This window comes from Halichoerus grypus, chromosome 7, assembly GCF_964656455.1.
Source record: "Halichoerus grypus chromosome 7, mHalGry1.hap1.1, whole genome shotgun sequence".
Classification (NCBI taxonomy): domain Eukaryota; kingdom Metazoa; phylum Chordata; class Mammalia; order Carnivora; family Phocidae; genus Halichoerus; species Halichoerus grypus.
The window spans coordinates 151,285,805-151,300,124 of NC_135718.1; the positions used below are offsets into that span (position 1 = coordinate 151,285,805).

Below are 14,320 nucleotides of genomic sequence, written 5' to 3' on the forward strand. Positions count from 1 at the left end.
GGGCGGGGCGGAGCGGGGCGCAGGCGCCGCGGAGACCCGCCTCCTACGGCAAGCCGGAGAGAGCAAGATGGCCGCCGCTGAGGAGGACTGCGGTGCTGGGGCCGACGCTGACCGGGAATTGGAAGAGCTCCTGGAAAGTAAGAGCTGGTAAAGGGAGAGACCCGACGGGGGCGCTTGTAAGGGCTCATTCGACGGTAAACTGAACCTGAGATATTGGGGGCGGAGCGGGAGAGGCTTTCCAAAGGTTGGCCGGGGGCGGAGGATCTGCCTGCGACTCCGAAGAAAATCTCTGGGTCACCCTCTCGTTCCTCCGCGGCGGGAGCTAAGGAGCCCACCTGGGGCCCCTGAGCGTGTCAGACCGTTGATTTCCGGGCCGGAGGGGAAACGGTAACGCACCGGACGGCGTTTCCCGATCCGACCCCGACCTCCCGTTGCTCTGCGTGAGCAAGTTCTCGGACCTGACTTCCTTCCCGCCAGCAGCCGCATTCGGTCCTCGGTGGCCAGAGGCCCCGACGCTCACGGACTGCTTGCTTTAAGCGTGGACGAGTCCGTGGCGCGGCCGTCTGCGCGCTGTCCTCTCCTCACTCGTCTTTCGCCAGGCCTTTCACCTTTTGCTCGGCAGGCCCTGTTCCAGCTCTTTCACCATGTCGGAGCTCAAGCCAGCTCCCTTCTGCGGTCTGGGCGGAGACGGTTCACCCTCCTGAAAGAGGCTGAATGTTCCTGCTTCCTTAGCCCTGCCCTCCGCTCCTCTGTTGGTTGCTTGCCCGCAGTGGGCCATGCCCTCCCCCAGGCCTGGCAGGCAGAACGGTGGTGAGGACTCAGGTTGTTCAGGGCAGCGGTGAATATGTGTTGTCTCTTGCCCAGTCACAGATGTGGGCTGACGGAGAGATGAGCAGGAACGGTGAGGAATGCCAAGTGACCCTGTGTGGATTGGCACATCGTTAGCTGCAGAGACGAGGAGGCCGGAGGGGGCTCTAGGAGCTTTGCCACGGGAGGGCTGAATCTGAGGATAAGAGAAGAGAGTCCAGTGCTCTCCCTCAGTTTGTGCTCGTGCCAGGACCCATGGGAAGCTGGGTGGAGCATCACGTGGCTTCTGCTTTCTTGCCAAAAATGACTCCCTTGAGGGCTCCAGAGTGAGTTCAGGGGTTTAAGGACATCTGTGCTCTCTGCTCCTGTTGGATATTTGTGTGGGATTCCTGGGGACCCATTAGATGTGGCAAGGAAGGCACTGTGTAGACGGAGGTGTCTTTGCAGAACGTTTAACTCTCTCCTCCCAGCTCTGAGAGAGATGCCTCTTCCATCTTAAGGGATTTCTTCTCCTTCGATCACATAAATTGGGTGATGAGGAGAGAAGTGGGAAGCTTATTGAGGGGTGGGCCAGGAGAGGGAGACTCAGAAAAAAATCTAGAAAGGTTGGCACTTTGAAAGATGGTTCTCTTAATGCTTTGCCCAGAACTACCCTCCCCTGACCCCAGCCTTGCGTCCTCATCCATCCCCCAACACACACACTATGTCTCTTGTCTCTGAAGGTGCTCTTGATGATTTCGATAAGGCCAAACCCTCCCCAGCACCCCCTCCTACCACCACGGCCCCTGATGCTTCGGGGCCCCAGAAGAGATCGCCAGGAGACACTGCCAAAGTATAAATTCCGCCCCCTTAAGGGAGGGGGAGGGGACGGGCATGCATCTCTGAGCAGAGGTGGGGCAAGCCCCCGCGGGTTGGAGGGGACTGGGGGGAGGAGGCCTTGGCCTTACACTGCTGAGTGCTCTTTCAGGCCTCAGTCCTGGTAAACAGGGACTTTTGATGATGGAGTGGTGGGATCTCGAGGAAGTTCTTTGAAAAAAGAGCAGGTTTAAATGGTTGGTTTGGGAATGCCACGCCATACCCTTTCCGCAGTGGTCAGATGCCTTTCTTACTGTTCTCCTTAAGAGAGGAGTTAGAATGGCCAGTGGAGGTGGGCAGGAGGGAAGCGCTGCATTTCCCAGAGCCACTGCCTGTGGCTTCTGTCAGGGTTGCCAAGTAAGAGATGCATTTTGGTCACCTATTCCCTGCAGGATGCCCTCTTTGCCTCCCAAGAGAAGTTTTTCCAGGAACTGTTCGACAGCGAGCTGGCTTCCCAAGCCACTGCGGAGTTCGAGAAGGCGATGAAGGAGTTGGCTGAGGAAGAGCCCCACCTGGTGGAGCAGTTCCAGAAGCTCTCAGAAGCTGCCGGGAGAGTGGGTGAGGAGGAGGCCCCGAGGGCTGGAACTATCTGAACAAACTTCTGTCATCTTTGTTGCCTGAGAACACTAGAACTCTTGGTAAAGCTGATCGCGCTCATTATATCACTGCCATGGGGTGGGGCCAGGAGATGGGAAGAGGATAGGAACATCGCTTAATGAAAGGGATGAGGGTGAAAAATCATTGAAAAGATTATTAAAAACTGACCGTTTTAAAGGTCACAGTGTTGTGGGTGTCATCATGGAGAACAAACTGACACACAGTTCCTGTAGATTCGTGAAAATGGCTATGAAGATAACCACAGAGGATTCAGAGATTTGGAGTGCTAGTGATCCACTAGTAAATGTTCCATATCCAAGCTGATAACCAGGTCAGTCTGGGTAAGCAGACAGATAAAACCTAAAGACCTTGGCTTTCTTGATCTTCCTTAGGCAGTGACGCAACCTCCCAACAAGAATTTACGTCTTGCCTGAAGGAGACACTAAGTGGACTCGCCAAAAATGCCACTGATCTTCAGGTGAGGGAAAGGGGTAGGGGCCATGAGGGACCTCTCAGGCACATCAGCAGCAGAGTCTCAAAAGACAGACTGTTTGGTAGCATGTGAAGTCTGTTCCTGCCACACTATTTTGCTGCAGGCAAGTTTAAGTAGTTCTTTCCCACGTGAAAGGGTGATAAGCATTCCAAGAAGGCAATATACATACAGATCTTCCTCAACTTACAATGGGGTTACACCTTGATAAACCCATCATAAGTTGGAAATACCATAAGTTGAAAATGCATTTAATATACCTACCCTGCTTACCATCACAGCTTAGCCTCGCCTACCTTAAGCACATTTAGGACACTTACGTGAGCCTACAGTTGGGCAGATTTATCCACTACAAAGCCTATTTTCTAATAAGGTGTTGAGTATCTCATGTAATTTATTGAATGCTGTGCCGAAAGTGAAAAACAGTGGTTGTAAGGGGATGGGATGGTTGTCAGTGCATCAGTTGTTGACCCTGGTGATCACGTGGCTGCCTGGGAGCCATGGCCACTGCTTAGCATTACAGGAGAGTATCATCTGCATATCACTAGCCTGGGAAAAGATCCAAATTCGGTTTCTACTGAATGTGCATCCCTTTCACACCATCATAAAGTTGAAAAGTGGTCCTAAGTCAGGGACCATCTGTATTTGCTCACCTCCTTTCTGTCCTTTCTAGAACTCAGGCATGTCAGAGGAGGAACTGACCAAGGCCATGGAAGGGCTGGGCATGGATGAAGGGGATGGGGAAGGGAACATCCTCCCCATTATGCAGAGCATCATGCAGAACCTCCTGTCCAAGGATGTGCTGTACCCATCACTGAAGGAGATTACCGAAAAGGTTTGTGAACTTACATTTCTGCTTTTCCTCCTTGTTTTCTGTTGTGTCAATCCCTGTGGGCTACTTTGCTTAGAGCCTACAGAGCTAGAGAGTAACTCGAGTGCACAAGCCATCCAGTCTTTTCTCCTTTGTGTATTTGGAGCAGGAGGGCTGGGGAGGAGCTATGTCTCTGGGAATAAAGGTACCACACTGAAGATGTTGAAGGTAGAAGGGGAAGTCCTTCAGCTCTGGTTTCTGTAAACTGGTTTGGGGCTGCTGTCTGACCAGCCCTTTCTTTTGCTTGTTTTATGCTATGAACAGTTTAAGAGTAGTGTAAAAGATGGTCCCTGCTGTCAGAGAGCCTACAGAATACAGGAATAGAAGTGTTTCAGTGACACAGTCCAACATGTGGTCAAGTGTGAAGTGAGTAGTTAAGACCAGGAGTCAGCAGGCCAAGGTCTGGGTGGACCAAAGCCAGCTCTCAAGCTAAGAATTTTTGAAGGTTGTAAAGTCAAAGCAGAAGAAAGAAAGGCTATGTGACAGATCACATATGGCCCGTAAGGGCTAAAATATTACCATGTAGCCCTTCACAGAAGAAGTGCGCCATCCTCTGGTGACCATCCGTGCTAGCGTAGCCAGGTGATGGGGTTGGAGTCAGTGCCACTTCCTACGCTGAACTCACTTCTTTAGTTTTTCTTTCCTCCATGTCCTCCCCTTTCCCTTCATATTTTATTGTTTTTCATATTTAATTGCCTTTCCTATCCATTGTTCATTAATTCTTCCCCACCCATTCTGTCTTTTCTTAGTATCCAGAATGGTTGCAGAGTCACCGGGAGTCTCTTCCTCCAGAGCAGTTTGAAAAATATCAGGAACAACATAGTGTCATGGGCAAGATATGTGAGCAGTTTGAGGCAGAGAGCCCCACAGACAGTGAGGCCACTCAGAAGGCTCGTTTTGAGTTAGTGCTGGATCTTATGCAGCAGGTAAGGCCTCCTCTTGCCGTCTGCCCCCTGGTGCTGTCTCTTTGGGTGTTCGGTGGAGGAGGTATCTGGGAAGAATGCCACACTGCCAAACCCAGGCGGAGGAGGGAGCACAAGAGAGGTCCCATAGCCTGGTCCCCAGAAGACAGGAGAGAGACCATGGCTCAGATTCTTCTTGGGCTGCTATATTGTTTTCTAGGATTTTCTCTTTCTCAAGTTCCTCTTATTTTCCAGCTACAGGATTTGGGCCATCCTCCAAAAGAACTGGCTGGGGAGATGGTGAGTATATCTTCTAGATTTGAATGTGAGTCCCAGGTTTCTGGAATTCTGTAATCTTTAATGATTGCACATGAAGCGATCACTGTGGCTACGGGGGAAGCACCTTCAGAAGCTCTCACTTGAGGTAAGAGCAGTAATCTCAGTCCCTCCATCTCTTCTCCAGCCTCCTGGCCTCAACTTTGACCTGGATGCCCTCAATCTGTCGGGCCCACCAGGTGCCAATGGCGAACAGTGTCTGATCATGTGAAACACAACACGTGTCTGTCCCTGATTCCCAGCCATGGGGAGCATCTGGAGTCAGCAGAACCACTGGGAACTGAGGCAGGAGTGTCGTCTGCAAGAGCAGTCTGCCCACTGCCCTCTGTCGTCCCAGCTGAGATCGTGCCATACCAGCTGAGGCTTTTACTCTTATCTCTCTAGAAATATGGCCTATTGTGCAGGCCGTTTCTGTGAGCCCTATCCACGTGGTTTCTGCTACTAGCAAAGGCCCAGCTACCTTCCAGGTGAAGAAAGGCATCCCTTGTGGGGCATGCACTTTCTTCTCTGCCAAGTAATGTTACATATGGCCACACTGATGTTCACTTTTGCATCCAGGGTCTTTGTGCCTTGTCTCTACTCCCTCTTGGACCTGGGGAGCAGAGACAGAGTCCTGGGACTCTGTATTTCTCAGTTCTTTTGGGCAGGGCCTTTGGGAATGAATGGGGAGAAACAGCCTGGGCTGGTTCTCTAGGTCTGTCACCATGTCCTCCTGACTTTAGACAGACCGTTGTGAATTCTGTGAAGGAAAAGGAAGTGGGGCCCTTTGCATCTAATCACAGTAGGGTTGAAAGAAGCCCTGGGATTCTCCTCTCTCGAGGTGCTGAGCCTTCAACTCTCTGTTCCAGCCTGAGAACTAAAGTTGTTACCTTGGTTCTTTGTACAATGCTGTGTGATCTGGGTGAAACCAGCCCTTGACCTTCCTGCACCCCCTGCCCCTCTTCATCTCTCTTTTTAAATACCTGTTAATTCCAACCCTTCTCTGAACCCAAGCTGTGACAAAGAAGGGCCATCCTATTTCCCCTCATCTGGGCCATCCACCACTCTGATTGGCCCCTCTCCCTGGAAGACACATATAATTACAGTGTCAGGCCTAGGAAATGAATGACTGTTCTTCCCCAGATATGTTCTGGCTTATTTGAGACCTCCGATTTCTTTGAATCCTGTCCCTTGATTAAGCAGGTGTCTTGGGAATGGGAGTGGGGTGCAGCCTGGGTCCTTTTTCTTGACTAATAAATATTCTGATTGAGGAGCGTGGCCTGTTTTTCATTCAGGTCTTTCTCTGATCTTCCTCACCTTCTGTAAGCTGCAGTGTGAGGAATGTTTGCATACTAGTTCTGCGTAACATTGCAGTGTTGGATTCTACCACCACCCCCTTTCCCCAGCTCGGTCTGCACCTCACTTGGCAAAGGAGACTGGCCATCTTGCCTCATTCTCTCTGGGTGTTTCAATCTGGGAAACCCTTCAATTGGTACTGTACCCTAACATTTGACATTCTTATTATTGTTAGTAATGTTAACTTTTTTTTTTTTTTTTTAAGATTTTATTTATGTATTTGACAGACAGCAAGAGAGGGAACACAAGCAGGGGGAGTGGGAGGGAGAAGCAGGCTTCTCGCCGAGCAGGGAGCCTGATGCGGGGCTCGATCCCAGGACCCTGGGATCATGACCTGAGCCGAAGGCAGCCGCTAACGACCGAGCCACCCAGGCGCCCCAACATTTTTTTTTAATTACTGTTTTTTTTCGAATTGACCTTGCACCTCTCTTTGGGAACCAATGCATCCATGGACCTCGGCTGCCATGTGTTGGTGGGTACTCTGGTCAGGCCAGCTGGCTGTCCCGTTTCAGCACTCAGAAGATGAGGCACAGAGCAAGGGTCCATTCAGCATCTGAGTCACTTTGCGTTCCTGACATGCCACTTCCCTTGGGTTAAGCTTTTCACCCCTTAAAGTGATCCTACATGTTCTGTGGTGTTGACAAGGAAGGAAGTGCTCTGAGGGCCTCAGGCTGTTTGGGAACATCCAGCTACTGTACCTTATCAGAGTATGGGCAGAGCCCCAGTCTGAATCCGAGACTCCTCTACTGTAGAGCTGCAGGAGGTGGGAACAGTGCAGGCGGACTTGTGATGGTGGTCACAGGGCCTGAAGGGCCAAAATTCTCTCCATCTAGCTCCGGCCAAAAGCTGGACGAGGATAGAGAGGAGAAGGGAAGAACAAAAAGGCCCTGCCCCTTGAACCAAGTGCCTACTATACTGGTGGCTTTCTTTTACAAATTCTCACTCCCGCTGGCCTAGTCAGGGCTTACTCCAGGAATCTAAACAGATGTCCTAGTCCAATTTAGTTTTGTTCCGAAGTCATTTGTTTTCATTTTGATTGAACATAAACAAATTGAGCTCCAGTTACTCTCTGTTCCAGAAGCACTATTTGAGTGATTCTGTGACTTTTGGAAGGATAGAGCAGTCCTTCTCAAACTGTCTATGGTAAAGGACCAGGCTTTTTGCTTTACAAATATCCAGTCCTTTGTACACTAAGAAGTGTTCCTGTTGCCCATGACAAGTGTGCAGTTCACACAGTATGCTGCCCACTACACAAGCTTCACCACACCTGAACTGACCAGACCCCTTTCAGCAGGATAAGTCCATGGATCATGCACTTGGATATCACAGCAATGTCAAAATGCTAAAAGGTGTCTAAACACTTTCAGTTTCTAACTCATCATGTTGTAGACTAGTAAAAAAAACTGTTCACGGACCAGTACAAGTCTTTGAACAACCTTGAGTAGCACTGCTGGGGCCCTCCCCGGGCTCCATCGCTCCATTGGCCACACTGTTACATTTCTATACCTGTTCTCTCTCACATGAGGATTGCGTCCAGTGAACTTTTTTCTTTAGCAAGATATGTCACTGTAAGGATATTTATAGTATTTTTCTAGCCTTTTCTCTTGCTTAAAAATAACCTTCACAGAATTTAGGTGTAAGCTGTACGTGGAGTTTTTATGCTGCTCTCAAAAGGAGGTGCCCCTTTGTTCCAAACTTCTGTATGTTAGATAATAAATTTGTAGTTGTTTGGATGGTTTCATGAATTAAGACTCAAGTTCATACAGAATTTGTGATAATGAGGACATTTTCCTGTAACTCTGGACCATCCTGGCAAGGGCACAAAGAGATGCTTATGATGTGCTATAGAGATGGCTTTGGGGAACTTGGAAAAAAACTGATGGCCCACAGTAAATGAAGTTGAGATGATAGACCATATGAGAAATGATCAAAAGACTTAGAGGAAGTGGGCATGCAAGAATGAATGTTTATTACACTGGAAAACCCACCGGCTGACCATGTTCTCAGGAAGGCCTGGGGACAACTTTTTTTTATAAAGGAAAGGCACTAATGAATGGGTCACCGGTGTCTTTGAGAAGTTCAGAAGTGGCTGTCTCTGTGGGTGGAGGCTGATGGAAGGGGATGTTTAAGAAGTGGTTTCCCCTGTAGCAGTGAGGATGATAGGATCCTGGCATAGCAGAGGCCAAGTGGCAACACTTAACTCTCAGAAGCAGGGTGGGTGGACTTCCAGAAGGGCAGCGTGTTCAAAGTGGAGATGGCTAATGGAACGTGGGTGGGCCTAGGGACCAGATAAATGGACAGCCAAGAAAGGTATTGATTTATATTTAAGAGAGATCAAGAATGATTGAACAGAAGAAAGAGGTCAGTAACTTCAACAAAAAGTCAAAATTCCTTGCCAATTTCCTAGGCCTGAGACAGTTCTCAGACTCAACCTATCAATTAAAAGATCCATTTACTTAGTTAACTGTATATTGGGGGAAGATGACCTAAATTTTTTAAGTTGGAAAACGGGGATACTGGGTCTGAATTGACTCTGATACCCAGGGACCTAAAGCACCACTACAGCGCTTCCCTCCCTACACCCCATCCACATTGCAATAAGGAGATGTGGGCTCAGAATGGAGTGCTTGCCCAAGTCTTTCTCACAGTGGGTCCAAAAACCCACTTTATGGTCATTTTTTTCAGGTTTCCAAATGTATAATCTGAATGGACATATTTGGCAGTTGGCAGAAAGCCCCAATAGAAGCCCCTGAAACTGTACCTCCACTTCTGCCAAGATAGAACATAAAAAATAACATCGCATTCTGGGGAAAATGGCAGTGATTTTTAGGAGTCCAGTGATCTGGAGTATTCTGGGACATTCTCTGTAAAGTAAAGGATAAGTTATTGCATCTTGTATCCTTTACTGCAAGAAAGAAGCACAGTGCCTTGGTAGCCCTCTTCCAGTTTTGGAGGCACTATATTCTGTACTTGGGAATGCAGGATAGGCCTTTGCAGCAGATCCAGGCTATGATACAAGCAGCGCTGCTGCATGAGTCATATGGCCTGGAAAATTCTATGGTACTAGAGGTATCTGTGGTAGGGAAAGATGATGTGTGGATTCTATGGCAATCCACAGTAGAGAGTTCCAGCGTAGATCTCTCCGGTTCTGGAGTAACGTTATGCCATCTGCAGTAAAGAAAGTTTCATCATTTGAAAAGCATCTCCTAGCATACGATTAGGCCCTGATAGGGACTCAGTGCCTGACCACAAAATGTCAAGTGACTGTGTGACCAGTTGCCTATATAGCCAGCTGGTTATTGTGAGACCTGCCAAGTCATAAGGTTGGGTGGATACAATAGCAATCCATCTTACAGTGGAAGTGGTACATTTGGGAAGAAGCCCAAACACACTTAGTGGGTACAAGTAAGTTAGAGCAAACAAGGGTCCCCAGACCTCTGTATTACCTCTATCTGTTGCACTGATAGCCTTGTCGTAGCTCATGCCTGTGGCAATGTAAGAATTCCTGCAACCATTTGACAGAGGAGGAAAAAATCCAGGTCTGGTTTGTGGATGAGTTGGTTTGATATGTTAGGGCAAGACAAATATGGACTACTGCTTCTCAACAGCCCCATCTAGAGTAGTCCTGAAAGTCAATGATGAGGAGAAATTCTCAACCAGTAGGTCTTTAGGCAATGGAGCTGATCATCCACTTGGTCTGGAAGGAGAGAAGTGGCCTGAGGCAAGAGTATACATTAACTCACAGTCGGGCTGGTTGGTCAGGGGCCCAGAAGGTGCGAGATAGGAAAATGCGGGAGAAGGTCTGGTGAAGAGCATTTCAGTGGGTCTGTGAGAGTGGGACTTGTTAAAGTATTCACCAGAAAAGTGTTAACTAATAACCAAATGGACAGGACAGTTTGGTCCGGAGCCTCACCTAGCCCCGTTCTTCACAGTGTGCTCATGAGGAGAATCACCTTGTTGGCAGAGATGGAGCTATTTATCCACCTATTAGCACTGGACTCTTCTCTTACCCAAGGCTGACCTAGCTCTTTTAAATGTCTTAACTGTCAGCTACAAAGAGCAATGCTGATGCCCTAGTTCAGTACCACTGCTCAAGAACAACCCGCCACCTGGTGGCAACAGTTCCATGCTGGAAAAGTCACGCTGACAGCTTACTCTGATCACGTATTTTTTAACTTTGCTTATCCTACCTAAAGTGCCTTAGCTACTAGTACTACCATCCAAAGACTCAGAGACGTTTGATCTACTGGTATGGGATCCTACATAATAATGCCTTGGAACAAGGGACCCATTTAATGACAAAGCAGGTGCGGCAATGGGGGCATGACAGTAGGGTATACTGTTCCTACCAAATACCTTTCCATCCAGAAGCTTCTGACTTACTAGAGCATTGGGATGGCCTTTGGAAGGTGCATTGGTGGTGCCAGCAAGAATGAGGTGCTGTCCTTTACAGTACAGTATAGACCTATATGACCATAATAGGGTGCTTTATCCTCAGTCCAAGGGCTCTGGGACCAAGGGGTGGAAATAGAAGTCACCCTGTTCAGCATCACTCCCAGTGATCTATTTGAGGAGTTTTATGTACCATCCCTGCAACTTTAAATTCTGTGGCTCTGGAGGTCCTGGTTTTGGCGGTGGGGTGGGTTGGGGTGGGAGATCCTTCTACCAGGCACAACATAAGAATCTCAAACTTAAATATGTGCTGTCTTCTGGTCACTTTGAGCTCCTAATGCCGGCAGACTATCAAGCAAAGAAGTTACCACACTGCCTGGGAGGTAGGACTGCTGCTAACAGGGACACGGAGAGGAAAGTGTGTGATGCACATAGGATCCTTGAGATACCTCTTGGTCCTCCTGTACTCAGTTTAACTATAAATGAGGAAGTCAACAATTACATCCTGATAAGGGCATGATCTCTAGGGGCTCAGAACCCTCAGGGGTGAGGGTCTGGATTACTACTGGGTAAGCCATATAGACTAACAGAAGTGCTAGCCAATGGGGAGATGAATCCAGAATGGGTGCTAGAGAAGGGAGATAACATCATTTACAGCTTAGGGACCCCTCTTGTAAGTGTCCCCAGAAATTGTGATTAACCAGAATGCTGGAGAAACTGCCTTGATAGAATGAACTTGTATACAAAGCATGTGGATCTGAGCAGTGCTAGAAGTGGACTGTAGTAAGCATTACTGGTACCCTGTCTAGAACCTCTTTACTAGGAAGTGTAAAGTCTTGGCTGCTAATAGCTCACAGCTGCATCCTTTTGAGAATTGCCCTCTGTGCCGACGGAGCCACTGCTGGAAATTCCTGGAAGGTTATTCCCTCCCGGGGACAGCGTCACAGACAATGGGATGATGCCAATTTCTGCAAAGAAGGCAGCTGGGATTCTGATAGAGATTGCATTATCAGTGATGACATGTAATCGGTAATTGTGTTATCAGCAAATGATCCTTCCCCCTTTCCTCAAGGTGGGGCAAATGTGCCATGTATTTGCCAAGAGTTCCTGGTGGAGGGTAAACTTAGGAACCCATATCTTTACCTAACTTTTCCCCCTATCCTATCTTGCTTCCCTCACTCTGTTACAGGTTTTACTTAGGAGCACTCCCTCAACAAACCATTTGCACAGAATCCCTTTTTTGATCTGTTTCTAGGGAATCCAGCCTAAGACAGAACAGTGGTGTCAACTAAGAGATAAGAAATAGAAGTTTGAGTTTGACAAAGGTAGAGCAAAGGTGAGTTCACTTTGGGAATGTTAAAGTACCAATGGCTGGAAGAGAAGGGAACATCCTCAACCTGATAAAGTGCATCTATGAAAAACCTACAGCTAACAATATACTTAATGGTGACAGTCTGGGTACTTTTCCCCGAAGATCAGGAACAACACAAAGATATCAGCTCTCACTACTTCTAGTCAACATTGTGTTGGAGGTTCTGGCCAGGAAAGTTAGGCAAGAAAAAGAAATAAAAGGCACTGAGATTGGAAAGGAAGAAATAAAGCCGTGTTTGCAGATGGCATGATCTTGTATAGGAAATTCTAAGGACATAAGATGAACTTACAAAAATCCATTGTATTTCTATACATTTGGAATGAATGATCCAAAAATGAAGTTAAGAAAACAATCCTCCTCACAATAACATAAAAAAAATACTTGGGGGAAAAAGAGTACTTAGGAGCAAATTTAACAAAAGAAGTGCAAAACTGTACTGTGAAAACTACAAAACACTGTTGAAAGAAGGAAGATCTAAATAAATGGAAAAGCATCTCATGTTCATGGAGCAGAATACTTAACATCATTAAGATGGCAGTACTCCCAAATGAGCTCAAGACTCAGTGCTCTCTATCAGAATCCCAGCCGACTTCTTTGTGGAAATTGACTAGGTAATTCTAAAAATCACATGAAATTGCGGTGGACTCATAAGAAAACAGTCCTGAAAAAGAAAGGAGGACTCAAACTTCCCGATTTCAAAACTTACTACAAGGCAATGGTAATCAACACAGTGTGCTATTGGCACAAGGATAGACACATACCAATGGAATAGAATGGAGAGTCCAGAAATAAACTCACACATCTGTGGTCAACTGATTTTTGACAAGGGTGCCAAAACCAGCGGGGAAAGAATCGTCTTTTCAATGGTGGTGCTGGGACAACTGGATAGCCAAAAGAATGAGCTCAATCTTTACTTCACATTATATTAAAAAATCAAAATAGGTCAAAGACCTAAAAGTAGGCACCTGGGTGGCTCAGTCGTTGGGCGTCTGCCTTCGGCTTAGGTCATGATCCCGGGGTCCTGGGATTTAGCCCCGCATCGGGCTCCCTGCTCCGCGGGAAGCCTGCTTCTCCCTCTCCCACTCTCCCTGCTTGTGTTCCTGCTCTCGCTATCTCTCTCCCTGTCAAATAAATAAATAAAATATTAAAAAAAAAAAAAAGACCTAAAAGTAGTAACTAAAACCGTAAAGCTCTTAGAAGAAAACAGGGGTAAAGCTGTCATAGCTTTGAGCTTAGCTAGGGATTCTTAGGTATGGCACCAAAAAGCATGAACAACAAAAGGAAAAAAAGATAAATGGGACTTAATCAAAACTAGAAGGCTTTGCGTTTCAAAGGACACCATCAGAAATGAAAACCCACAGGATGGGAGAAAATATTTGTAAATCATATACCTGATAAGGGACTTGTATCTAGAATATATATTCTTAAAACTCGGTAATAGGCAATTTAAAAATGGGCAAAGGATCTGAATAGACATTTCTCCAAAGAAGACAAAAATGTCCAATAAACATGTGAAAAGTGCTTGACATTGTTAGTCATCAGGGAAGTGCAAACCAAAATCATAGTGAGATACAACTTCCCATCCACTAGGATGGCTGGAAATAAAAAGTTAGATAATCAAATATTGGCCAGGATGGGGAGAAATTGGAACCCTCATACACTGCTGGTGTGAATGTGAAATGGTGCAACTGCTTTGAAAAACTGTCAGTTTCTGAAATGATTAAGCAGAGAGTTAACCACTTGACCCAGAAATTCCACTCCTAGGTATATATCCAAGAGAAATGGAGCATCTGTCCACACAGAAACTTGTACATGAATTTTTATAGCAGCATTATTCATAATAGTCTTAAGAAACAACCAAATTGTCCCATCAGCAGATGAAGGGATACACGAGATATGGTATGTTCATACAATGGAACAATATTTGGTTATAAAAAGGAATGGAATACTGATACATGATACAACATGGATGAACTTTGGAGACATGCTAAGTGAAAGAAACCAGTCACACACAAAAATATGATTTCATTCATATGGAAGTCCAGAATAGGGAAATCCATAGATACAAAGTAGTTAATGGTTTCTTGGGGCTGGAAGGGTATGGGGAGATAGGGGGTAATAGCACAGTGTACCGGGTTTCTTTTTGAGATGATGAAAATGGTTGGAAATTGACTGTGGTGATGGTTGCACGTATCTGTGAATGTACTAAAAGCCATTCAATTGCACACTTTAAATGGGTGAATTGTATGTGAATTTCATTTCAATAAAGCAGTTTTAAAAAAAAATGCCATTGGCTATCAGGTATGTGAGTCTAAAGCTTCAAGGAGAAGCCTGGATTGGCAGTAAAGGCTTTGGGATAGGGA

General features: G+C 46.8%; 1 protein-coding gene across 2 annotated transcripts; it reads left to right on the forward strand.

Annotated features, from left to right (window-relative positions):
* PEX19 (peroxisomal biogenesis factor 19) lies at positions 1–13,478 on the forward strand. 2 transcript variants are annotated; one of them, XM_078078472.1, is made up of 8 exons: positions 1–137; positions 1,530–1,639; positions 2,055–2,220; positions 2,652–2,737; positions 3,423–3,584; positions 4,370–4,546; positions 4,778–4,822; positions 11,841–13,478. In XM_078078472.1, exons 1-8 carry the CDS (start codon positions 68–70, stop codon positions 11,889–11,891), a joined length of 867 nt encoding a protein of 288 aa, XP_077934598.1. In that variant the 5' UTR covers positions 1–67; the 3' UTR covers positions 11,892–13,478. The 2 variants fall into 2 exon arrangements, with proteins under 2 accessions (XP_077934598.1, XP_035947323.1); XM_036091430.2 differs by lacking the exon at positions 11,841–13,478 and adding an exon at positions 4,986–6,108.
* Positions 13,479–14,320: the final 842 nt, after the last annotated feature.